This window comes from Aptenodytes forsteri, unplaced genomic scaffold (genome assembly GCF_000699145.1).
Source record: "Aptenodytes forsteri isolate BGI_AS27 unplaced genomic scaffold, ASM69914v1 Scaffold103, whole genome shotgun sequence".
NCBI classification, from domain to species: Eukaryota; Metazoa; Chordata; class Aves; order Sphenisciformes; family Spheniscidae; genus Aptenodytes; species Aptenodytes forsteri.
The window spans coordinates 5887997-5913577 of record NW_008796051.1 but is presented as its reverse complement, the minus strand read 5'-3'; the positions used below and the strand labels follow the sequence as shown (position 1 = coordinate 5913577).

At 40.0% G+C, this 25581-nt stretch overlaps 1 protein-coding gene across 1 annotated transcript in view; it reads left to right on the top strand.

Annotated features, from left to right (window-relative positions):
* The window catches only part of NELL2 (neural EGFL like 2), a 158179-nt gene that overhangs the window by 99924 nt on the left and 32674 nt on the right, over positions 1 to 25581 (top strand). Inside the window, 2 exon segments of the mRNA XM_009286250.1 lie at positions 14468 to 14590; positions 17195 to 17290. Coding sequence (XP_009284525.1) covers positions 14468 to 14590; positions 17195 to 17290 — 219 coding nt within the window.

The window sequence follows — 25581 nt, the reverse complement described above, 5'->3', positions numbered from 1 at the left end:
TCCAAGCACCCAGAGTCCCTTGACAGCTTCTACAATGCAGTTATGTGCTGTGTCAGTACAATATGATTGGAAATTAGAAATGTAGGGGGATAGCGAAATTAACAGTGTATTGTAAAAATAGACAGTCTAACAAACCATACAGCACTGAATGAATTATTCATTTCCATAGCTAATTACATTGACTTTTCATGTTAGAATTTTACTGACGTTGACACAGGAGGTGGAATTCAGTTTGCAATTAAGACACCCCAATGTAGATGTCTTCATCTAAGCTCACATTGTAATCAACAGAGGTCAAGGATTCAGCTGGACCCAACTCAGTTGTCTACTTAGAGGTTCCTGCTGCTATTTGAGATGATCTAGGTAGCTGTCATCATGGGATTAGGCCATGTAGGTCTTGCGCTCTTCTGAGTGACAGCTGGATGCAAGCAGAGTAAGTTGCCCCTCTCCATGCGTTCGAGCCCCTTACATGTGGGCAACTCAATCCTGTGTTAGGTATCTATTTCACACTTGTTGAGTTCTCCAGGTTGCACTGACTGAAATGGGAACTTAGATATTATAGCAAGATCTGGTTGCCCAGTCATAGGTCTAGTGCCTTTTTAGGTGCTGTAGGGTGTCCTACTTGGTCTCCAACTGCTGTTACAGTCTTCCTGCAGAGCCTTGTGTTACACCTGACAACCTTTGCTGATGCCTTTGGATACCCAGGAGGTGCCAGGCTAGATGTCACTTTTTAGCTAGGTGTGTGTTTATACAATGGAATCCTGCACAGTAACACACATGTAGACACCTGAATTTAGATACCTTAATCTAGAGCTGAATTGCACCCAGAATTACCAGCAACCAAACAGCTGCAGTAGGGTTTTCTTTAGAAGAATTTAAATACAAGAGACTGAAGAGTACATGGGGTATTGTCTGGTCAAAACGTCTTCATCTGTTCATCCCAGTACTGGATGGTAGTTGTGGACTGTGGGAATTAGGATGATGGTAGCGAGAGGATGGCTGGTATTAATTAACCTCAACATGACATCCTCTCACAGCTGGACCTCCCCTGGCCCATCTTTCTGTGGATGATCACAGACTGTGAAAGATAGACTGCAAAGGTCAGGAAACACAGTAGGTAGCCTTGAGGACAGTTTCTTTGAAGTAAAGATCTTTCTGGCTCAGGAGATGGGAATCTGCTGCTGTCTCATTGAGCAAGCCAGAAGTGAAGGAAGTTGGATAGCTCACATCTATCATGTCTGAGCCAGCTGGTGATTGCCTCATGCCGGGAGAGCATAGCCTGTTCTCAGAGGGACTTCAGCCAAGGTCAGTGAGAGACTGGCGCTACTGTATGAAGCAAGACAGTTTTTAAAAAAGGAACAGTGGAGTTATTTAAGGTTATGTGGTCATGCTATGTTGAAGTCGGCAGTTTTCTACACATTCACAATAAAATCAAGGTGACTATAACCATAATATAAATTATCCAGGTTTTGAGGGTAGTAGGTACAGCTGGCAGTATATGGTTATAATGTCTGTCAGTCTGTTGGCATTCTACTGTTGAAAAACATTTCCAATCTTAAGATAACACAGTTGTAAGAAAAGGCAGAGAGTAAGAAACATAACTGTCTGTCAAGACTCGTAAGAGGAGACGTAAGATTTTTTAATTTTGTCCAGGGCTTCAGAAGCCTTTTCTTTTAATATTATAGCTGCAAGTTTTTTCTTTGAATGAATATGGAAGTTTCCTGTTTGGACAGATATGTATCCCTGAATTATTTCTGTTCAGACAATCTGTGAGCATGGAAACTTTTAATTCTTTATAATTTGAATCCCACTGCATGCTACGTGGCATGTCTGGTAATGAGTGACTCCTGAAACAACTTATGAGTGTCCTTCGTTTTTCATGTAATGTTTATAAGAGATTAACCTGCTTTATGCTAAGTGGCAGACTGTTTCCTTAACTCATGTTTTATACTGTCAGTCATTATAATTTAGTATTTGTCATCTTCTTTGACAAATCCTTCCTAGGTTTGTCTCTGCGATAAATCTTTATCAATATTACTCCCTTTTGTCAGTCTTTTGGACTGATGATTCTTGACTTACAAAAACAGATGTACTTCGCTGCATCAAACTGCTTCTTCAAATTAGAAATTAACTTCTGCAGCCAGAATAATTCAGAAATAGCCTTTTGGGTTACAACCCTCTCTTCTCAGCTGTGTGCTTGAGTAGTGGCCTTGCTTGTGGTACAAACCGCTTGACCACAGCAGGAGTTGCGTACTTGCTAGACCTTCATTGCACGTAGAATTATGCTGAAATCTACCCTGAAATGTGTTGGTGCACAAAGTAAACATATTGGGTTTATCCACTTCACTGACTCATCTGGTGTCTGTGTTCTTATGCGTAATCCCAAAGAAAGGCTTATATTTTTAGTTCTGCATGTAACTTCTGATTCACACTGAAATGTGCTGCTGATCCTGCAGGCAGGCTGTGGCTTGTCCTGCATGAACACATAGTGTGGAAGCTAAACTGGCACTTTTTCTGCCCTTCTAATTCTGTCTAAAACTAGTTTCAGTTCCAGAATTTGCTCAGTCTATGTTTTCCAGTTCACTTAAATGAACAAAGAAGTGATTGGCAAGACCTCTCTGTGGCGGTCAGAAAGGGTCGGCCAACAAGAAGGTACAAATACCACCTACTGAGAAAATATGTTGGAACCCATCCTTAAGGTTTTGTTCTGCCGATGCCCCAAGGAAGACTGGCCAAATAATCACCATTAATTTGAAAAGTCATGTTGATACAAAGGGAAGCATCGCTGTCTATGCTGTGCTCCTGTACAACGTAATCCTAAGGTTCTTGGGTGAAATTTCACTTTTGCTAGTGAAGATACGTATAGTGAGGCAGTGTTTCTGAAAGTACTGTGTCTGTAAAAGATATTTGATATTTTTCCTGAGGACATTCTCAATATACAGAACTGTTCTGTCTTGTCTTTGTCTTTTTTTTTTTTTTTTTTTTAAGAAAACACTAGTGGTTTTGAGGCATCTTCAAGACTGAACTAGAAAACTGAAAACAGAAATTATTTCAGAAATGGTAATCAATTTACTTTCTTGAAATCAGTCCCCTTTACAATGTATGTGGTCAGATGTGCAAAAATTGAGGCCCTCCCCATCAAATAACAAAAAACTTTGAAAATCTCGATGTTTCTCTTGAGAACCAAGAGCTCTGTCAACAAGCTTAGCAGTAAAATAGGAGGCTGCTCTACCTAAATGGTTTGTAGGAGTTTTTGTAGGAGTCTCTTTTCTTTCTGACAAGCTTCCAAATCATCTTAAAAAGACTGTATCTGTTTCCTACTGTCATTATATGCTGCAATCTTTTCACATCATCTTAAGTGTATTCTTAGGAGAAATGGTGCAGGGAGTTGTATCTATTTTATATTTTAAAAGTGAAAGGTATTCCAGGGAAATGCTTGCAGTCAGCTAGCTTGATTAGCCTGTAACTCACATTGCTCTAGATCAGAATTCACTGTTGTTTTCTGTAGGTGTTCTTTAAAATTGTCACAAGAAGGCAATGAGAATTAAGCATGTTAATGTTTTATCACTTAATTTTTTTACCTCATGTTTTGCTTTGGGAACGAGCATTTTGTGAAAATGTCAATGTACTTATTTATTTGCATTTTATTCCTTCGTTTTATTTACCTGTTTCAGTGTGCTTCCCTTCCAATATATTAATAAAAGAAATGAGCTTTTGATTTAAATGGGGAAGAGAATTTCCTTGTGAATACTTATTTTCTAATGCAAAATAATATTAGAGTGGTAGACTGTTTAACCATGCAATAAAAGATTAATTTATACTATCCCAAATATCTGTCTTGGCAGATATTGGAACTAATTTGTAAATACTTCCTAAGTTAATGTCCAAGTCACATGGAAATGGAGATTTGGACTGGACTGACAAAGATAAGCATCTCTGAGTCACACAGACCAATCACCAGGGAAAATATATTGTCAGCAACAGTAATTACAGCAGGTAATTGTGTCATTTACTCTGTTACAGACCACTAAATGTGATGAGTTTGGAACATACCAGCTGTCACACAGTGTTAACTTTGATGTTCAGGGTTTGGAAACCTGTAGCAGAATCTTTTAATGACAGTGCATTTAAAAAAAAGAAGATAAAGGTTTCACACTGTTCAAAGTGAGCATAAATGACCAGTTCTTTTCATGATAAGAGGATTGATTTCTGGAAAGGTGGGGGTCCATCAAGAGTAATCTGTTTTAATTATTTTTCTGTGTTTTTAATGTTTGGAGTGTGCACATGCTTGGTAAGAAGAATTTATTACCTTGTTCCTAGCTCTTCAGAAGGTGGAAATGGATGTAGAATTCAACTTAACTTCTGCCTACATCATTTTAATGTTTGGGAGGTAAATAGAGATTGTGGTTGGTGGTAACCTGAATGGATATTCCAGTCTGCTTTGAATACCCCGTGTTTAGTCACTTAGTACACCTTCCATGGGGTGGGCTTCATCTTAGTTTGAAGTCCTCCAAAGTTGTTCACAGCATCTCAGCTTAAATCCTAACTTTTCCAAAGAGGAGACATGTAAAGGAAAAAGGATTACAAAGGTGAAGTCATCCTGGGATGACAGTAGTATTAGGAAAATGGAATATCTGGTCAAGCTTTGCTTTTTTCTTAACTCTGTGGTTTGATTCTAAATTCATATTTTGAGTGTTTGAGACCTGAACAATACTGAAGACTTAATGTCATCCGTGGTTCTGCTTATTAGAGCAACTCACGGTGTTCTTAAATAGGAGAGCAGATTTGATGGCAGAATTTTTCAAATATGTGAAGTTTGCTAAGATGTGCTTATGCAAATATTTATTTATCAGTATAAAATGCACATAAGTATCCATATATGTAAGTACTGAAATAATTATTTGTAAGCTTGTTTGGCACTAGCAGTTGAACTGTGGCAACAAAAGCATGGTGTGGACTAGAAAATCTACCCATGAAACAACTAAATTAGCCAGTGTCAAGTTTCATACCATTGCAGGGGGGGAAAGGAAGATGAAAGCTAATTTCATTGAATCTCCATTACTATGCTGTGCCATTTTTTGTTAGAAGCAGTGCAGACAGCTCTGCAGGGTATCTGCTGGCATCAAGGGCTATGTCTGAACTGCAGAAGCCAGGAGCACTTCCTGGCTTCCAAGGCTGGGTATGTGTGTTAGCATAATGTCAGGGAAGAGCTATGGTGAGAACTGGCTGTACCATTCTCCCCAAGTGCTTTTGTTTCCAGGGAAGGCAGCTTGGGTGCAGTGTTTGTGAAGAATACATTTGCTGTGCTGTTTTGGTGCGCCTCTGTAAACTATCAGGGAAAATTGAGAGCCTCACTAGAGACAGTATCAAGGCTGACCTAAGGGCAAAGCATCAATATTGTTCTGCTTTACCATCACTGAAGCATATCTTTGTCCCTGTTTTCAAGTAGAGAACCCTCTTCAAAATCAGATGAGCAACAGTGAAGGAAAGCCTCCTCTCCCCATAGAGCTCAAGCACTACAGTTGTTTTATCAAAAATAGTACTGTCTTACTTGATATTCGATGGGTCATCTGAGTGCCTGTGTCACAGTACCGCCAGGGAAATAAGAGGAACCATCTCATGCATTAAGAAATCTCCCTGCTGCATAAGAGGACAGAAAAACCATTTGTTCCCTAATACTTACGGTTAGGTAAGTTGCTCCAGATTCCTGCGGACAAGAGCAGGATCAAAGCAACAGCAGCATTTCATCCACCACTGTGATGTCTCTCATTTTCTTGACCTGGCAAGCACTGTCCTTGATAATGGTGCTGTATGTTGCAGCTGTAAGTTCCCCAGGAGCCCCCAGAACAATGAGTTGGCAAACTCTGGTCACGATGCTATCCCAAAAAGAATAGAAGAGGGGCACCAGCTGTCTCCAGAGAGCCTTGAGTACGTCTGTAATTTATTAAACGAACTTTGGCCGGTATTTGATTGCTGAGACATGTTTCTCCCGTCCTGTTGTATATCTATCCTTCTCTTATCTCCGTGCTGAAAAATGGTGTTGCTCAAAGGCGTTTTTGTGGAGCCCTCTGGTTATGTAGACGGTCTGTAAGTTGTTACTAGTGAAATACGAGAATAGGCCGCAAGTTAGGAGCCTCAGCAGTCGGAGAGCCTCTTTTCTGCTTTCTCTGTATAACAGAAATATGTGTAGGATGGAGGCCAAGTATCCAATACATGTATCTGTTGCTGGTGGCAGACTTGTATAACATAGAGCCTTTTAGTAAGGAAACAGTAAATTAAAAGGCTTGGCATTAGGAGAAGCAGTAAAATAAACATTTTTCAGTTGGCTGAGGAAATGGGAGTAGAGTATTTACAGCTCTAGTCTGGCTGTTCTAGTAGCAACAAAGTAGGGAACACTACTATAGTTGCAGAATTTGCTATTATCGTCACTTTTGACAACATAATAGAAGATTTTGAAAGCATCAGTTTATCATAAGTGCTTGGGAGGTTTCTTGTACAATACAAGTTGGAATTTAAAAAGATTTACCTAGAAACAAATAATGCATCTGGCTAGATAAAAAAAAAATGAAATGAATTTATGGAGAAAGTCTAAATGATGAAATACCTTTTAAAAGATAGAAACCGTATTTTAAAATGTCAGTGGTAGAAGAGACAAGATATTAAGAGATCAGTTTGAATTAAGGCAAGAAAGAAGTGGGTGACAAGGTCACAGAGCTTATGTCTAGAGTGAAATCTCTTAAGGTGGGATTTTCAAAATAAATTTGCATTTGTATTACAGTCCTGCCATTGAAATCAGTGGGAGTTACAGGTTTTCCTTTAGGGAAAACAGTTAGGCCTATGCTAAGTGCTTTAGAAAATCCTTCCCTTAAACTTTTCTGTTCAAGAAGGAATATAGAAAGTGGCAGACATTAAGGAAAGTGGAGATAAATTAAAGCTTATCTAACTTTAGCTATCATACTAAATATTCTTCAATATATTTCCTCTGCCTAACTGGCTGAAAAGTGTAAAAATTGACAGGATGTTACATGAAGTAACACTGATTAATATTACAATGGAAGCCTCCACAAGAGGAGTGTGAGTATTTTGCAAAAATATGTCATGTTCCATGAAATCAGAAATTATAATACACATTTTGAAGATGGTGAAACTTAGGTGTGTTTAAGAAGGTTTAAATGATTTGCTCAAGAGTTGTGGAGGAAGATGGAGGGAGTAATGGTAGGCCTGCCTTGAAATATGTATTTCACCCATCAACTTGTCCGTTGTGGCTGAGACCAAGAATATCTCTCCCTTCCGTGAGTACCAGGAGATATTGGCATGGACTTCTTGGTGTGCAGATACCACAGGAAGGGTGGACTGATGGACATTCAACTCGTGTTAGGCTTTTCAAGTTGAGTCCTGAGGGAGAGTATACCCTGCATAGAGCCATAAAATCCATTATTAGAGCTACAGAATTTGGGATTACTAGTGGACAATTCAAAGGGACTTACGGCTAAGAGTTACGTATTCCTTCAATCTAGGAGGAAAACCCAGAACAGGAATAACCAAAAAGTAAAGAAAAGAGATTTTGTGCAAAGAAAAAAGTAAAAGTAAGAGGGTAGGAAAAAAAGTACATGCCATAAAACATAAAATTGAAAATCGTCTTAGAATATGTTTTCAAAAAACTAGTGTTTACTAGATTTAGAATGTCCCATATTTTTTGAAGTTATATTTGCCTATAAATATGCAGTATTTCTCTAGGGTTTTTTTGGTCCGAGGATCTTTCTTGTGTTCTCCACATTGGTAAAGAACAGGGCACACGTTAAAAATTTTGGTTGTCCTAGAGAGAAAAGAACTTCATGATTGGAAGTGGGAGGTATTTTAGGGGTGGATTTCATCATCACATTCGGTGTCAAGATTTCTCTTTTTGTGAAACAAATTATACCAGTTCCAAAAGTCCAGCTCAGTCCATGCCTGCCTTGAGTCTCATCAGAGCCACAGCCACCTAGCTTTCTCCAAAGCCCTCCTAGCCTCACAGGCAGACACAAGGAGAATGGGTGTGTGTTCTGAGTAATGCCATCTCTCGATCAAGTGTTTTTCAGCTGCTTTTAATCCTTCGTCAATAATTGCCATTAATATAGGTTCCCTGTTACATCTTCCTAGTAGTATAACTATGATACAGTCCTGGAGCTTTCTCATCATGGATATGAAAAGGAGCACTGGATTTTGGCCGTATCCCCAGGTGGATTTTCTTCCTAAGGTTTCGTTATAGTTTTCTTTTTTTTCTTTTTTTTATCATATTAAAACCAAATATAGAATAAGTAAATAAGCTAACAGATAAAAGAGAGAAGTAGACATCTGGATGAGACGATGGCAGCTGTTCTCCCTGAAGAACAACAATGGACTAAGTAATTACAGACAGAAACAGCATTTCAGAAAGCAGGATGGTCTCTGAACAGACCTTGAAAATAGAACATGCACATGCCAGAGCTATTTTTATTATCAACATAATTAAGAGAAAAAACTAGGAAAATTCTGGACATAGGTCTACAGAAATTGTTTATGGCTGCCCTGAAGAAAGAATTAGAAAATGAGGACCAAGAGCAGCATGGATATATGGGAGTGGATGAAGGTGAAAATCAATCAAATAACAGGATTACTGTTATTAGCAGTGAATAGGCTATTGTAGGGAGACCTGGCTTTTCATATCCCCAGCTTTGAACTGAGGGCAGTTGCTGGTGGTCATTAATTAATGATTAATGACTTCAGCGTTAACTAAGGGTAAACTGTGTGATGGTAACTCTATGCGTAATTAAAGCATGGGTTCCATTTTGCATTTGAATTAGGGAGTATCTATAGAAAAATGAATTGGGGCATACTTGAGTTGGGGAATATCAATACAAAAATTTAACATAAATATATGGAAAACATAGCATAATCATCAATAAATTTACTCTTTGAAAATAGTGTGCATACTGAGACTTTAAGTAACCCTGCTAATTAGAGTTTAAACTAGTTAATATGAAGCCTTAAAGAAATTAACCGTCTGTCATTTCCCAGATGATGTTAATGGAATAAGTCTTCCAAACTACCCATATAATTACTACTAATTTTTGTCTTGTACATGAACTATATGAGGGAAAAAAGCTTGTAATTAAGATAAACTGTAAGTGGGCATTTAAGTGTGTCGGCTACTGATATTTCAAGTAACTCTTATCTGTTGTCACTGCTGCGACTGGTGTCACTGTTGTGTCAGATTGCCAGCTGGTCACCAAGGCTCCGTAGATCTATACCAGATCAATGGGAAGGAGACAGGAGGCCAAAAGTAATTTGAGTTCAAGATTTCAGAGGCATCAAAAGGAGAAAATCCTAATATATTCTCTTTATTTAAATTATTTTAATTTGATCCTGGTCCACAAGTTCCTCATTCAGAAATGAATATCTGTTGCATGGTGTTAAAAGATTACAATTGGAGGGGTGTATTTTATTTATATATTTGGGAACTTCTATGCATTTCTGTGCCTTAAGTGTGATCTCAGCTCTTATTTTCCAATGTTGGTAATGGATGGTTCGGGAAAACTGCCAGCGTAATATTCTTTACCCATAAATAAGTGATGCAACTCATTCATCATCCCTTTTTGCTGCTAGATTGGATTCTGTTTGTTTATTTTTTTTCTTAGACATTTGCAGAATTTGGATGCGCAAGGCAAATATTGGGAAGGCTTGCAGTATGCAAGTAGGAAATGCTCTACAGATTTTTTTGTTTATTATTAATCAAGAAATACACAGTAGGAAGGATAGGGACTGGTGTTGCATAGTGCTAGGAAAATAAAAGGAGGAGGAGGTAGGTGACACACCTTGTAGACAGTATGTTAAATTTTACTAAGCTCTGCAAGAATCTCTGCACAGATAATGAACTTGGTAAGACAGATCCCTCAGCTGTCATTGCATTGTCATACATCGCAGGATCTAGTGGGTCCTGATCACTTTATGCCAGCAGTCTCTAGGATGTACTAGGTAAAGTACTAGGATGCAGTACTTCACCCTAGATATCCTGAAGTAACAACATTTTTGTCAAGCAAACCATATGGAATATTCTAGAGTACTATTTCAAAGTGAACCAAAGTAAAATAAAGTACATCACCTTTACTGTATGTGTATATATGTATGTACATACATGTATATGTATTTGTGTGACATATATGTATATGTATTTGTGTGTGTGTATATAATCTATTTGCTGCACACCCAAATGCGTGTAAGTGAATTAATTGCTTTGTCACATAATTTTTTGCATCTCTTAAGTCGTCTGTGTCATAAGGACTCTTTAATGGAACATTCAGATGCACTTTCTGTTGCTATTGTTATTACTGTGGAGCAATGGCAAAGTTTAGAGTTGAAATTTTTTTTCTATCTAGAAAGACCTCATTCCAGAGATACTTTAGTCGATACAAATACTGTATTCACAACTTTGGTTGATTTTTACTTAGGACAGAGATTTTATGAATTTTAACACTGTTGAGCATAGGGTCCTGAACAGTGCAAAATGGAATGTAGATATATTAGATAATAAAGCTTTAGAAGTAATCATTGAAACGAGTGCATTCGGTCTTTATAGAATATGTTTATGCAAATTCAGGTGTGTTAATCATTAAAATCTTTTTGCAAAAGTAATTTTTATTTCCTTGCCTCTGTAATACTGTTGTACCTGGCCTGTCCCCATCATCATTATGGTGTGCAGTGAAATAAGTACAGGACTTTCATTAAATGTGTCACACGATTTCTAAAGATGCTTGAAATAAATGGCCTCAGTGTTGTTTCTTGCAGCATCAGAAATACATTTGGGCAGTACTGAAATTTCTAAACAATGCAAATAATGTTTCTATACTAGTTTTTGACCTTAAAAACCATATTAATGGTTCTCTTTAAATGATTCTTTTATAAATTGCTTTTTTGGTTCTTTATAATGCACAGTCCTGTCTGCTTCTACAGTTCCTGGTTTGATATTTAAGATGGCTGAACTCAGTCTCTGCAGTGTCCTCCTTACTTAAGGTGACTTTCCAAGTGTTTGATTTAAAAAAGAAAGCAAAGCGATAAGCATGAATTAATGAAGAATAATTAATTTTTATTACAAATAAGTATTTCTATCTTTAATAAAGCTGGACAGTCTGCCTTGTTATTAATAGAGAATTCTGGAAGAAGCTGTTTCTGATGGTCTCTTTAAATTGGTGTAGGTAGCGTGCCATGTGCTGGAAGAGGGAATGTAGAAAGATGCTTTATGTACAGCATTTTTTCAGGTCTAGTTTAACCATTTGTAATCAGTCCATGAAAGAGCCAGTCCTGAAGTGTAGGCTGACTGCTCTGTTAGGTGCCGCTGTAAGAAGGAATATGAAGTACTACGTTTAAATGGTTTTAAGTGTGTTATTGAAGCTAAGCTCAGATGATACAGAGCAACAAATCTAGATGGATTGTAAAACATCCTGATTCTTTTTTTGCTGATTTTTTCCATTCCTATAATTTTAAAATCTCTGCTCCTTAAATTGAATCACAAAATTTCCTCTTACTCTGAGACATTTTCCTCCTAAAAAATGACATGTAAACTTCAATCCAAGAATCATTTATCAGACCCATGAATTTTTCATTAGTTGCTAATATTTGATTTATATAAAAATAGACCTGAAGTTCGAGCAGATAACCACAGAAGTAGAAGTGCTGGCTGTTTTGGTATAGTTCTGGTTGTGTGCTGGACCCTCCTAAAATGTTAGCAAGCATCCTCCATGAACTTTCTTACAGGAGTATATGAAACACTGAAGTTTCTTACAGCAAGAGTAGGAAACCAGGCATATTATCTTTGAATCCAAGCTCCCTTACTTAGCTGACAGAAAGTTAATTTTATTGGTACTGTATGCTTTAAGCAAAATCCATCTTAAAAGACTCAGTAGTTTTTCTTAGCCCAGAGAGTAAATGTTAGGAAGGCACACTCAAGTGTGATGGTCATCTTTTTATATGAAGGACATACATCTGTACACATGGTCTTCAAGGCCCTGGTATGGCAAGATGGTGTTATAAATACGGTTAAGACCTTGTTGTACTGGAATACCAATAGCAAGTTTGCTTGGCATAGAGGCCACGGCGCTTGCCGTGCCTGTGGGCGCCTCGATGGGCTTTCAGAGCTGCTCCAGCCACGCGCATAGAGCCGTTCCTCTCAGTGTGACAGTCTGTGATCACCTGCTTTCCTCTAATGTACTCTTATCCATAGTAAAGTGCTGCTGTACGTGCCAGGGATGCTTTTGCATTCCTAAGGCATGGGGTGGATGGCTACACTTCCTCATTGAGGATGATACTTAATTTGTCAAATTCAGTGGTTTGAGCTGAGTTTACTAGTGTGATGTATTGTTGTATAGACCCTACCTCCTGAGATACCAAGATAATGGCTTTGCAAGATATTTTGGCCTGCTGAGTGCATAATATTTCGCACATTTCCATAGTTACTTTCCTGCTGAATGTTATACAGAACCTTTAAAAATGAGAAAATAACACATATTTAATATTTAAATAGCATACCATATTTAAATAAAATCATGATATTAACACAAACTAAGAAAGCCAGGATATTATTACAGTACAGATAACACTTTTTACCTAATTTGCATGGTCATTACTTTTCTTCTCTTTTATTTTATGGACTGATTTAGCATAAATATTGTTTCAGCCAGCACGAGAGATTTCACTATGTTAGGAGGTCGGAGTCAAATATCGTAGCTGGATTTTAGAGGGGCTGGATCATTTGGTGAACAATAACAATGTTAGTTATTCATGATGAGAGCAAAGTAATTAAATCTCATGCTTCAGGGTAGAGGCCTGCAGCCCATGCTCTGCTGCATCCAGCGAGGGACTTAGCTCAGTAAGTGCTGGTGCCTCGGCGCTGAGGGTTGGGAAGAGCTTTGTTGGTGATGAGAAAGACACATAAATCCTTGTGCAGAAGAGGGATATTAGGTTACTGTTATTAAAAACCAAACAAATAAACACTCAACAACAAGAACAACAACAAACCCACCAAAAATAAATAAATCTAAACCGTGTAGCGTTTAGAATTGATTAGTTACATTCTGGTGAATTTTTCCCCCCTTTTAAACAACAGGTGCTTGCCATGACTAGAGGACAATTTACATCTACTGATGGATTAGAGATGTGCCATTCTGCCAGTTTTATACTCCTACAGTTTATGGCCAGTGTTGAAATAGCAAGTTGAACATTTCCATAGTGATTTGCAAATGTTAAGAAATTAATTTTCCTGACAACTCTGTGGGGTATGTGCAGACTTCAGCTCTTTATTTATAAAGGGGAAGATTCAGAGCAGTGTGACATACCCAAAACTGGGGACGAAAGAGCATCCAGTTCCAGATTTAAGACTTCTGTCAGATAGCCAGAACTGGCATAAGCTGCACTAATAAAATTTGCTAAAACCTGGGCACAATGATGGCTATGAAAACCTCACATGCAGGTTAGTCCACGTGTGCTGATTTCAGGGGTCTGAAATTATTTATGGATAGATGAATACTGTTGATTTAAAGAAAGTGCAAGGAATATTTCCAGAAGACGGGAACATTTCATTTTGATGCCTGCAGACTAAGATATTGCATTTTGAAAATAGTAGAGCATTTCATGTGGCATTTTGAAATGACACTGTAGAGCATCTTGTGTTGAAATTGCATTTTCCATTTCCTAAAACTCACAAACTAAAACATTAAAATGTTCGGTAACCTGAACACTTATACAATACTTTTTTGTTTCAGATTAAACAGTGCATTGCAGGTTAACACAAAATCATATTGTCCAGACTTTTCATTTATTCCCAAAAGGTGTATTTCCCAATATGTCTAAGTCTAGTCACCGGACTGAGTCTCATCCATCGCACTCCGGTGCTAGGACACACCATGCTGAAAGTCTCTTGAACAGCAGGCAGACCTTTGTTTTCGGGTTACTTGCTTCATCTAAATAAAGTGCTGCGTACGCACTGAAGGGAAGGAAAACACGGGCTACGTTTTGAAGTCCTGCCTTCTGCTAACCGTATCTTTTGCAGTTTGGAGCGTGTGTCTCACACCATGAGTCAGCTTTCTGAAGGAAACCTTATGAATCCCGCATAAGATAAACCTGCATGAATAAATTATACAGTAGAACTAGCATATGGATTTTCAATATGTTAGCCAGCTCTTTGGCAAATGTTTATGAGAACACTGTAGCCCACACGGAAAGTATAATGATGGTGGCTCCCTGTTAATGAAACTGGAGTTATGCTGCAGCAGTTATCACATACTGGTATGTGATAAAAATATATAACCTGGCTATCCCACGGTTACATGTTCACATAGCCCTATCGTCAGTAACTACTACTGTGTGTATCTCTTTTTAATGTGGAAACCTATACAAAGCTTTTATTCTGTTGTGTTTTAAAAATTCAGGACCATCCCATTCTTGCTTCCCTTTTCAGAGCATGACGAATGTATAACAAACCAGCACAACTGTGATGAAAACGCTCTCTGTTTCAACACCGTGGGTGGGCACAACTGTGTCTGCAAGCCGGGTTACGTGGGAAATGGTACCATCTGCAAAGGTAAGCTGCTGAAAACCCGAGGGTATGGTAGTCTTTGAACAGGATGAGATGCTTTGTCATAGTTGATGCAAATCTGTTCACGTACCTTGAAGAAGACAGACAAAATGCTAGGCTAGGCATCTAGATCCTGCACCTATAAGATCTTCATAGGCAGGTATACACTGACTTGGCATTTGGCAGCGTTCACAGTGATTTGAGGGTGATGCATACATAAGTTAGTATGCTCTAAAATTTGAAGTAATTATGTTTCATTTCTGTCTCAAGTTAACAGTTTCTATATATGCTAGACCATTCAAGAAAGCCCACAGTTACCAACAAAGTTACAGCTGTGAAAACATTGTCAGATCTACATTGTCCACGGTCAATCACTTCCTTTTTTGCTTGGATGAACTGAAAGTTGTTTGGTATGCTGGTTTTTTATTGTAAATGAGAAAAGCAATAGACATGCATGCACAAAACCTTTGCGACACATGAAGTGGTGCCTTGTTTTCTAACATTCAGGTAAATGTTCACTGGTAAATATTAGAAGTTATATTACTAGTCTTAGAAAGGTGCTTTCCCAGAGATACAAACGCTGCTTTTATTTGTGTTGCATTTCACATCAGAGGAGATGATACTTGGTACTCGGGCCCAAATCCTTGGAAGTCCTCAGGCTCCGAGCATAGGATTTAGAGGATGCTTGAAAATAAAAGTAGTGTAGCTGTAGAGGAACTGGCTCAGACGTGAGAAGTGGTCTAGCTGCAGCAATAGCATACTCAGCGTTCCTTGAAATCATGCCTCAGTCCTCTTGATCTGTTAGGTGTCAGAACGTCAGGGGCCGGAGTTAACATTGGTAATATCCCATAGATACATTCTGCTGCTGTATATTATCAAGGCTAAGCAACCCAGAATTTCTTTAATTGCTAAGCCTGATTAAGATCTTAGCACTAGTTATTCCTTCACCTGAATCACAGTATGGTTTTTCTAAATATTCCTAACATAAACGAGCTCTTTGTAAAACACGGCAGCCTAGTCCACTTCCAGTCAAACACATGGGTAGAGGGAGAGATGTCAGCAAATACGCCCTTTTATGCTGGGGCGTATTTCCTCCTCTGGGGAATGGGAAAAAAGTTTTAGCCTGAGGAGGTTCAAACCCAGAGCTCTCTCTCCTCTCAGAAGAGAGCTCTGTCTGCGCAGCTCACTCCTGTGCTGTGCTTGGGAGTATTCCCCAGTCCTTCTGCTGGAGGCGTGTCAGCTTCCAAAAAAGTAATTGAGATTTTTTGGGGTCTAAGAGAAGGTGCATAACCCTAAAGCACCACGTTCGGCTCTTCTGTTCCCTGAATAAGAGCTCTGACTGCAGGTCTGACATTTCAGAGGGCACCTGGCCCCACTGTGACTTTAAAGTGCATCCCTCCCTCCCTCCCTCCCTCCCTTTTCAATACTGAAAAGACAGTATGCAGGAGAAGGCTCTGAGCCTGTGTATACCGATCTGAGAAATGTACTTCTCTGCAGCCCTGGCTTGGATGCCAGTGTCCTTCAGAGAGACCTGGATGCACCTCTTGTCCCCATGGCTTTGGCAGCTTTTCACACACTGTGCTGCCAGCTGTGCTCCCGTGCACCGTGTCATCCTGCACCAGGAAGCTTAGATGTCTCACTCAGTGCCAGGGCTCTCACACCACAAGGCCGGTGCCTGGAAACAGAGCTGGAAAGCTCGAATCGATAACACTCATGTTCTCTCTCAGATGAGCCTTAAGACCTCATCAGTGGTGCTTACACAGAGCAGCTGCAAACCAAAGCCTGGCATCTCCGGTGGCCGGGTACAAGCGCAGGGCTAGACCAGTGCCCTGGAGCAACTCTTTATGTTGGTGATAACCTCCATCTGCCTAGTTTCACCTACAGTTTCTTGTGACCAGAGCATTTCTGATTCCATATTGCGGATACAATCAGAGCAATTAACAGCTGCCATGTTTTCTATCAGAGCTGGTTGCATTTCTGTGTCTGCAGAAGGGACTCTTTAATGCATACACATATTCCCAACTGTATCTGGAGAATGCTGCACCTAAATGTGTGAGCATGGCTTCTCAGGTTGCAGCGTGCCAAAGAACAAATCCAGGGATTGACTTCAAACTGTAAATGGTAAAAGTTTTTAAGTTCTTCAGAATCCCCTGAGAAAAAAACCTATTTTTATTGTTTCAATCTAACTGCTTAATCAAGGAATAAGGTAGCCAGACAATTCAGTGTTCAGTTGTGCCTATTATGCCCAGGCCTTTATTTGGGCAGCAGAGAAGACCAGCACTGCCCTAGGAAGTGTCTGTTCCTGGGGAAGATGCTGCTTTTCACTGCTTCCCAGTGCATGTGAAGAAGCACATATGTGAGCTGTTGTTTTCAGATGATTTACTCTAATCTCCTTCTGTAGCTTGTCAGCCCATCTGGCCAGTGAGGCAGGGGGGCCATAAACCATCTCTTCGTGACCTCTATCTTTAGGAGAAGGCAGCCTCTGCACTCCATGCCACAGGGACAGCGTTTTGTGCCAGCCTGCCAGCGGCCTGTGGCCACGTGCGTGGCTGCTGAGTGTAGTTATGTTAATTCTTTCTTAACCTTATATTGTGATTTTGCATTTTGCAGCTTTTTGCAAAGACGGGTGTAGGAACGGAGGAGCCTGTATTGCTTCCAATGTGTGTGCCTGCCCACAAGGCTTCACTGGGCCCAGCTGTGAAACTGGTAAGATTATAATTGAATTTACAATGAAGGTTATCCAAGGAGGATGTTTGAGGTAATCCAAGAATAAAGGATTATTTAAGTCTGTGCACTGAAAGAAGAAGCTGCTACTAAAAAGTTACTCACTTTTCTTATATGCCTCCCAAGCGAATATATTACAGCAGCTGTGAAACTGTTAAGATTATAATTGCATTTACGATGAAGGTTATCCAAGGAGGATGTTTGAGGTAATCCAAGAATAAAGGATTATTTAAGTCTGTGCACTGAAAGAAGAAGCTGCTACTAAAAAGTTACTCACTTTTCTTATATGCCTCCCAAGCGAATATATTACAGCAGTTCTAATTAGAAGCACGTGGACTGCAAAAATGAGAACATGAATTAAGACATCTTGGGTTTTGATGTTTCATAATTAATAAGATTATTATAGACTTGCGTTTCACCTCAAATGGCCTTTGGTATCTCCTATACATGGCATATTACATGGCAGATTACCAATCTGACATCTAGAAATAAATTCCAATAATTGATTACTTCTATGCTGTAAATGTGTGACTGGTTCAGTAGCCCACCTTCCCTTGCAACCTTATTTGAAGAATTCCGATTAACTCAGTCTTCTGACTCAGTGTTAAGGCAGGTTTCGGTGTTCCTACTGCTTTTACCTCCTTTCGCAGGCATTCCTTTCTCTTCCTGCTACCCCTGAGGATGGCAGTACCACAAAGTCTTGTTTTAGAACTTTATTTTTTAACTCTTGGATCTAGTCAAATGGCATGGCCCAGCAGAGTATGTAGAATGTTAATACTTAGCATCTCAAGTGCCTGTAAATAATTTCTCAAAGTTCAAATGAATAGTTTCAGCACCTTTATTTATTGCTACAGAATTTTTAAATGCATTCTAACCATACATGCTTCCAGGAGGTAAAGGGAGAAAGCTCGTTTAGATTAATTGGCTTCAGTATGCCTAATAAAAGGGCAGTCTGCCACCTATGATTGACTATTGTTGCTGTCCTATATTGCCTTCAATAAATCTTCCAAACAGAGGAGAGGAGGTCATTTGAGCAAGTATTGCTTTCATCTGACTTGTAAACATGTCCAGTTTAATGAAAAACACAGACTGGTCTGAATTCTGTATTATCTGGTCCATTTGAGAGGTGAGAAATGTGATTGTTTTCATTCTTCTGTATTTGAGCACATATTACCACAGTTCACAAGAGGGATGCTGTGTGAAAAGCAGTATCCTGATTGTTCATCTATTTATAGAAAAATGTCAAAAGAGCAAGTTTTCAAGTATTCCTCACTGTTTCACAGACTGCAGATAATGTGGTACAGGATATCAAGGTCTCTTCAGTGTAACACTGTTGTGTTTTTGCTTGGAACAGTTTGTGTGCTAAGATAATGCTTAAGTATTAAAACAGTTACTTTGTTTTAGTAATATTTGTCTTATATGGTCCTTGCAGCATTCTGCTGTTAACAACTAAATATAGCGTGTATAGTTTCAAGGCCCATATTCATCTTTTCCAGCTTTATACTCCTAATCTGAAGTGTGTAGACTAGAAGCATATTTGCTTTAGTCTCCTTGCATAGTCAATATTAATAGCCACTATCAAAGAGGGATCTTACTGGCTTTTCTGAATTGCCCCTGGAAGTCCTGTCTCTGTTCCTTTCTTTAGAGGAGAACCCAGGGACACTCTGTTCCCAATTCAGAAAGTTCAGGCACCTTAAGCTATCTTAAGTCAGCTTAAGTGCATTCAGCCCCAAATATCCTTCGAAAGCTGCCGGACTGCTGGCCTAACTGCCTGTCCTTCCTGCCCTTCAGGAAACATATAGGAGGGCAGGCAGAGACTTGGACCAGATCTGAATGCCTTTCTGAATATCTGATCTCAATATTTAACATAAGGTTAGTATGGTAGTTTTCACTGATATCTCAGAGCTAGTGATACTGTTGTTATGGTTTGGAGCCAGTTTGCCAGCCCCAAACCAGTTTCATAGGTCAGCTTTGCAAGGAGAAGCCCCTCTGTCCTGGTGGACCGCCACTGGACGTCATATTTTTTTCTTACTGTTGAAATAAGTAATGCTAGAGATCAGCCACAGGGGTACGGGTCTGGTCACCTCATTTGGATATTAATATGCAAGAGTAGGATTGTAATCTACTTGTGCACGGCTTTGAAACATACAGTTTGAAATACCGTCAGAGTGGCATATGGAAGAGCTATCCTGTCAATACAGAGCAAAAGCTGGTTCATTTGTGAGACTGCATTGTCAGAAGAATGGTGCTGTATACAGCCATAAAAGAAAACCTGAGCTTCAGACAGTACATATTCACTCCCAGTGAACGCAACAGTTTCCTGAAGTTACTTCTCGTTAGGCTTGAAGTGATTCAAGACATTCATGCTACAAATAATTTATGCTGGAAGCTTCCCTTTTTGAACAGTCACTTTATCTACATAGTTGATGTAATCTTTTCTAGGCAGACATCTTTAGTTGCGATCACATACAAGGAAGGAGGAGGATTGATGTAAAGATGCCAAATCTATTTTTAAATCATGTTACTTATTTCTGTTTATGCTACATATATTTAAAAACTGCTTATTGAAGAATCTTTGCATTTTTAACTTAAAATAAAACATACAGTTATATAGAAATTGTCAGCAGCTGCTGAACCTATGAATTAATTAACGAGATTGAATCCACACCCCAGCAATAACCTAGAAAAATACAATCACCAGTTCTTACTGTTTTCTTCTGTAAAAGGTGGTTTAATAGCTCTGTTTAAATAATTTCTCAGAATCATAGAAAGGGTGAGGTTGTAAGGGACCTCTGGAGATCATCTTGTCTAATCCCCTTGCTCACAGCAGGGTCAAATAGAGCTGGTTTCTCAGGACTGCGCCCAGTTGGATTTGGAGTGTTTTCAGGGTTGGAGACTCCACAAGGTCTCTGGGCAACCAATCCCCAGAGGTGTTCAATCACCCTCACAGTAAAAAAAATTTCTTTTTGTTACATTCAAATGCAATTTCCCATCCCCCTGGTCCCTTTCCTGGGCATGACTGAGAAGTGTCTGGCTTCCCCCAACACTGTCAGGTATTTATACACATTGATAAGATCCTCCTCAACCTTTTCGTTTCCAGGCTGAACATCACAGCTCTATCAGCCTCTCCTCGTACGACAGATGCTCTGGTCCCTTAATCATCTTCACAGCACTGCACTGGATTTGTTCCATGTCTCTCTTGTACTGGGGAGTCCAGCACTGGACCCAGCACCCCAGATGTGATCTCAACAGCATGAAGTAGAGGGGAAGGATCGCTTCCCTTGACCTGCTGGCAATGTTCTTCCTAACGCAGCCCAGGAGGCTATTGGCCTTCTTTGCTGCAAGGGCACGTTGCTGGCTCATGTTCAACATGGTGTCCACCAGGACCTCCAGATCTTCTTCTGCAAAGCTGCTTTCCCACTGGCCAGTCCCCAACCTGTACTGGTGCCTGGGGTTGTTCCTTAATAGCTGTAGGACTTGGCATTTCCTACCTGGTGTAGCAACCCCTCCTCCAAATTTTGTATCATCTGCAAACGTGCTGAGGGTGCACTCTGCCTTATTGTCCGGATGTTAAATAGTACTGGCTCAGTACCCAGTATTTACCCAGGCGTACACCGCTAAGTGACTAGCCTCCAACTGGACATCGTACAGCTGATCACAGCGCTCTGAACCCAGCCATTCAGCAAGTTTTCAATCCACCTCACTGTCCATTTATTTAGCTTGCACTTTTTAGCTTGTCTGAGGATGTTATGAGAGCATCAAAAGCCTTACTAAAGTCAAGATAAACAACATCCATTGCGCTCCTCCCATTCACCAACCTAGTCATCTTATTTTAGAAGGCCATAAAGTTGGTCAGGCATGATTTCCTTTTCATAAATCAATGCTGACTATTCCCAATCACCTTCTTGTCCTTAATATGTTTGGAAATCGTATCCAGGAGGATACCATCAACTTCCCAGGGAGGGAGGTGAGGCTGACTGATCTGTAGTTCCCTGGATCCTTGCCCTTCTCAAAGATAAGAGGGACATTTGCTTTCTTCCAGTTCTCAGGAGCTTCTCTCAGTCACTTTGACCTTTCAAAAATAATTGAGATTGGCCTCGCAAAGACATCAGCCAGCTCCCTCAGCACTCCTGGGTGCATCCCATCAGGTTTGATCGACCTGTGTTTTTTCCAGTTTATTTAGATACCGATCCTCCTCCACCAAGGGTAAATTTTTCTTGCTCCAGACTTTCCCACTGGTTTTGGCGACCTGGGACTCCTGAAGGCAAATCCTACCAGTAAAGACCAAGGTGTAGAAGGCATTGAGTACCTCACCGTTTCCCATGTCCTTTCCAAACCCCATCCCTGCACACTCAATCAGTATCTCTATTTTCCTCCCAAAGCCTGAGAGGGATGATGCTGTCCATGCTTAGGTCCTGCCTATGGAGCCAGGCTCATGTTGTAGAACAGGCCATTGACCAAGACCAAGAATAAACCAGAGCTGAAATAGCTGGGATTGTTGGTGTCCAGAGCATCCCCCTAAATTTTTGATGAGGCTGTCTACTGTGTGGCAAAACCTGGCCTGTTTCCTTGGTGCCCATGTTGGCTGGGGAGATGTACTGTTCCACGTGATGGGACTGACAACTCCTCCAAGCCTTCCAACGGAGTGGAGCGGAGCAGAGGCAGTGACTGATAGGGCAGCGCTGAGTAGGAAGCAGACAGCCTGCTTCTGATGGGGGAGGTCAGAAGTCTTCTGATAAAATTATCCTGAGATTGAAACATGGTTTCAGGGCAAACCCGTTCACCCAGAACTCAAAGCGGCTTTCCCAGTGCTGGTGGATTAGCACCAGAAGCTTGCTTGTGTTTATGGGCACAGCTGTAACTCTTTTCACCTGTCAGCTGCCATGGAAAGGCTATGTCAGATTCCTAAACTCAATGCAGCTTTTGCAAAGAGAAGTGAAGCCCTGTGTAATTAAGTGCTGTAATGGGTTTCATAAAATTTTTTGCTTCCAAATGGGTGCTTCTGGGGTGTCAGTCTCTCTGAGGAGCCACCTCTCTCTCAGAAACATAAGAAGGAGAATCAACTAATACTGCTAGTCAGATATTCCCATGAGAAGAGGTATTCACCGTGGAGTGCCTTGCAGTTAACAGAGCTATTGTAATGCCCTAGAATGATCTGTTGGAAGCCTTTTAGATTAATCATGGCCTGTGTCCCATGGAAATGGATCAGTAGAATGAGGAAGCAGATGCAAGAATCACGTGCAGATATATCAACCTCCAGCACTTCTTTTTAATTGGTAATAGGATATAAAAATGAGATGTGGGAGAATTCCCATTTCTCTTCCCAAAGGATGTGGGTTGAGGCATTGTTAATGTTGGGGATGCATTCGTTGGCTTAGGGAGGTGAGGTATATGTGTTGAAAGATTTTCAAGTCTTACGAGGCACAGTAGTAGTTAACCCAGTAGAGCAGCCTTCTGCAGTGTAGGGAGCTGAGACTACCAAAGAAATCTAAAAATATTTGTGCCTGTTAAACTTTTTCAAAATACTTGACAATACTGTCTTGTTTGATTGCAAAATTATGAATTCTTCAATGGGCATTTTAAAATGCTATCTTAAACTGTATTTGAAAAGTGTTTTATTTTAGAATCCAGCACAGGATGACTTTGTTAGATCTGCTCGATGTTACTGTAACTCCCCTTTAATTTGATGACAGAGCTTTAAGAGTGGATTTGTTCTCCTACTATATATGCATATCTGCTAGTGCATGTATACAAGATTTCTGCATTTTTGCTGCTTGTCAGCTTCTTTTTTGAGTTCCCACACTCGTTTGGTGCTTTGAGTATTCCCCTGGACCACTTTTAATTATGCATGAGATCAAATAGCAGAGTTTTGCTACTAGTAGTGTTTTCACGTAGTTTTTGTTAACAGGTTGGCTGGCAGTATACGGCTTTTTTATGGATGATTGGCTGTAACTTGTATTTCCTGATAATGAACTTTCCTTGGATATCGCAGGAATCATGTCCACCTGTTATTAAACAATCCTTGGCAAACTGCTGAAAGTAAACTGGCACACAAAGCTGTCACCTTTGAAAGGAACTGTTGAGAAAAAGTTTAACTTACAGATTCTACATTCATTCAGCCATACATTATCACTAACAGTTGGCTTAATTAAATGTGTAACTGAATTTATGAAAAAAATGGTGAACATCAGTTATGTGAGATCACCCTCTCTTACCTGATCACTTATCAGAAATAGTCAAAGCAAAGGAAAATATATTATTTGGCTCTTCTCTGTATTTTTTCCTGTTTTTTTCCATGTATGGAAAGCTCAAACAAAAATATCGTAAGTGTTGCTAGTACTTCATGGGGAAGGAAAAAAATTTTGGTGTCACTAAAACAAATTTTTGCAACTTTGTGCTTAACATTGTAATTCAAAATACTGAAATACAACCCAGACAAGTGATTTGGGTAAATAATTGTTATAGACCAGATCTCTTTAGAGTTTTGTGCCACTTTCTAGATAAGCTAAATAATTAACATGTGTGTCTGTTGCTCTTTTCAGCAAATCCAAATTAATTTGTTCAAGTGCACTGACCATAATAATAATAATAGGCTTCAGTTTATTGAAGACTATTATTATTCCTGTTCCAAAGGAAGCTTGTGAAAATCTTTTAATTCTGATACCCCAGTTATTAAGAAAATAATTTTACTGGTATTGGAATAGAAGGCTTTGTCAAAGTAACCAGAAAGCTTGTTAACTTTGCTGATTTTGCAAAAATGAGTATTTTAGTACTTTTAGCATCACAAGAGAAGGGCTTCCATTTAAGCCCTTGATCCCTGGTGTTCAACCAGGGACAACCCCAATCAGCTTGTGGCCAGGTAGGCTCTGAAGCTAAAACTGTGACACAAATGGCATTTGAAGCCTACAGAGCATTGAACCAAATCTGTAAGAACTGGAATTACTTTTGGCAGAACTCTTAAAAATTCTTGGCCCCAGTCTAATGAAAACTCTCTGTACGCTATGAAAGTATCACAGTCAAAACTTTCCCAACAACTCAGGAATCTGCCATTTGGTCAGTTTTATTTTTACAATGAAGTTTTAAATTACTGATAGTCAGATTGGGATTTACAACAATAATACTAAAAGGCTCAAATTTGTGGTACAAGTATGCAAGGTCCTGCACAAACCTAGAGTAATAGGAGTGCCCTTCAATAGTTCATAGTCTAACCAAGGGAAGCCGGTTGCATGCTGGGATAAATGAGTATAACTTACAAACTCCTTGAGCAGAAAGCGTATGGGGGTTAATCATTTTATTCTCTGAAATCCTTAAGGGGTTGCTGGGCTTTTTAATGAAGGAGGAAACAAAAGAAGGGAGCAAGAGGAAAGTGGTGGAGCGAAAATGAAGGCAGCACAGGCATGGACTGTCCAGAGCAATAGCTGTAGGAAGAAGGGATGCCTCCCATAGTTCATTAATTTTCACAGCCCACCTGGCTTGCTTGGATCCTGGTGTCCTGAGAATTCAGGCTCCCGTTTTTGGGGAGGCTCCCAAGTTTGAGACTTAGAGGATACTTTCGGCAGGAAATGTTTTAATTACATTAAAGGGCTGACTTCAATTCACAGAAATAAGAAAATGTTGAGTTAATCTGTAGAGCCTGGATAAAATTTTTAAAAACAAATAGTACTTGAGCATGATTTGCAGTGGAAAACATTTTAATAGATCCCAGTGTGCAGTAGGAATTCATCATATTCTGAAAATCAGGCCTTTTGGAGTCACTCGAGTCTGGCATTTCATCTTCAGTAATTTTCAAAGTTCGTAGGCTATTAAAAACTTTTCCCTTGATGAAAGCAAAAAAAAAAAAAAAATCAGCCAGGACAAACCCCAAAGAAGCTAAATTGTGGCTTGTGAGCAGTTGAGATCCGTCTTGCATGCTGGGCTGCATGCTGCTCTAGCCCTGCAGCTGTGCTGAGGCTGGGGTGTTGGGTCCCTGTGTAACCCAGAGCCCTGGCTGTGGCAGGAGGTGAGCGAGGAGAGATGCTGGAGCTGATGTGCCCAGCTCGTCGCTGGACTTAGTTGCATGCACACCCTAGCCCTAGGGTGTCACTGCCATTTTTCCTCTTTGAGTCATTCCCACAGCATTCTCCTAGAGAAGCTGGCGGCTCACGGCTCAGACAGGTGTATTCTGCGCTGGGTCAAAAACTGGCTGGACGGCTGGGCCCAGAGAGTTGTGGTGAATGGAGTTACATCCAGTTGGCGGCCGGTCATGAGCGGTGTTCCCCAGGGCTCTGTACTGG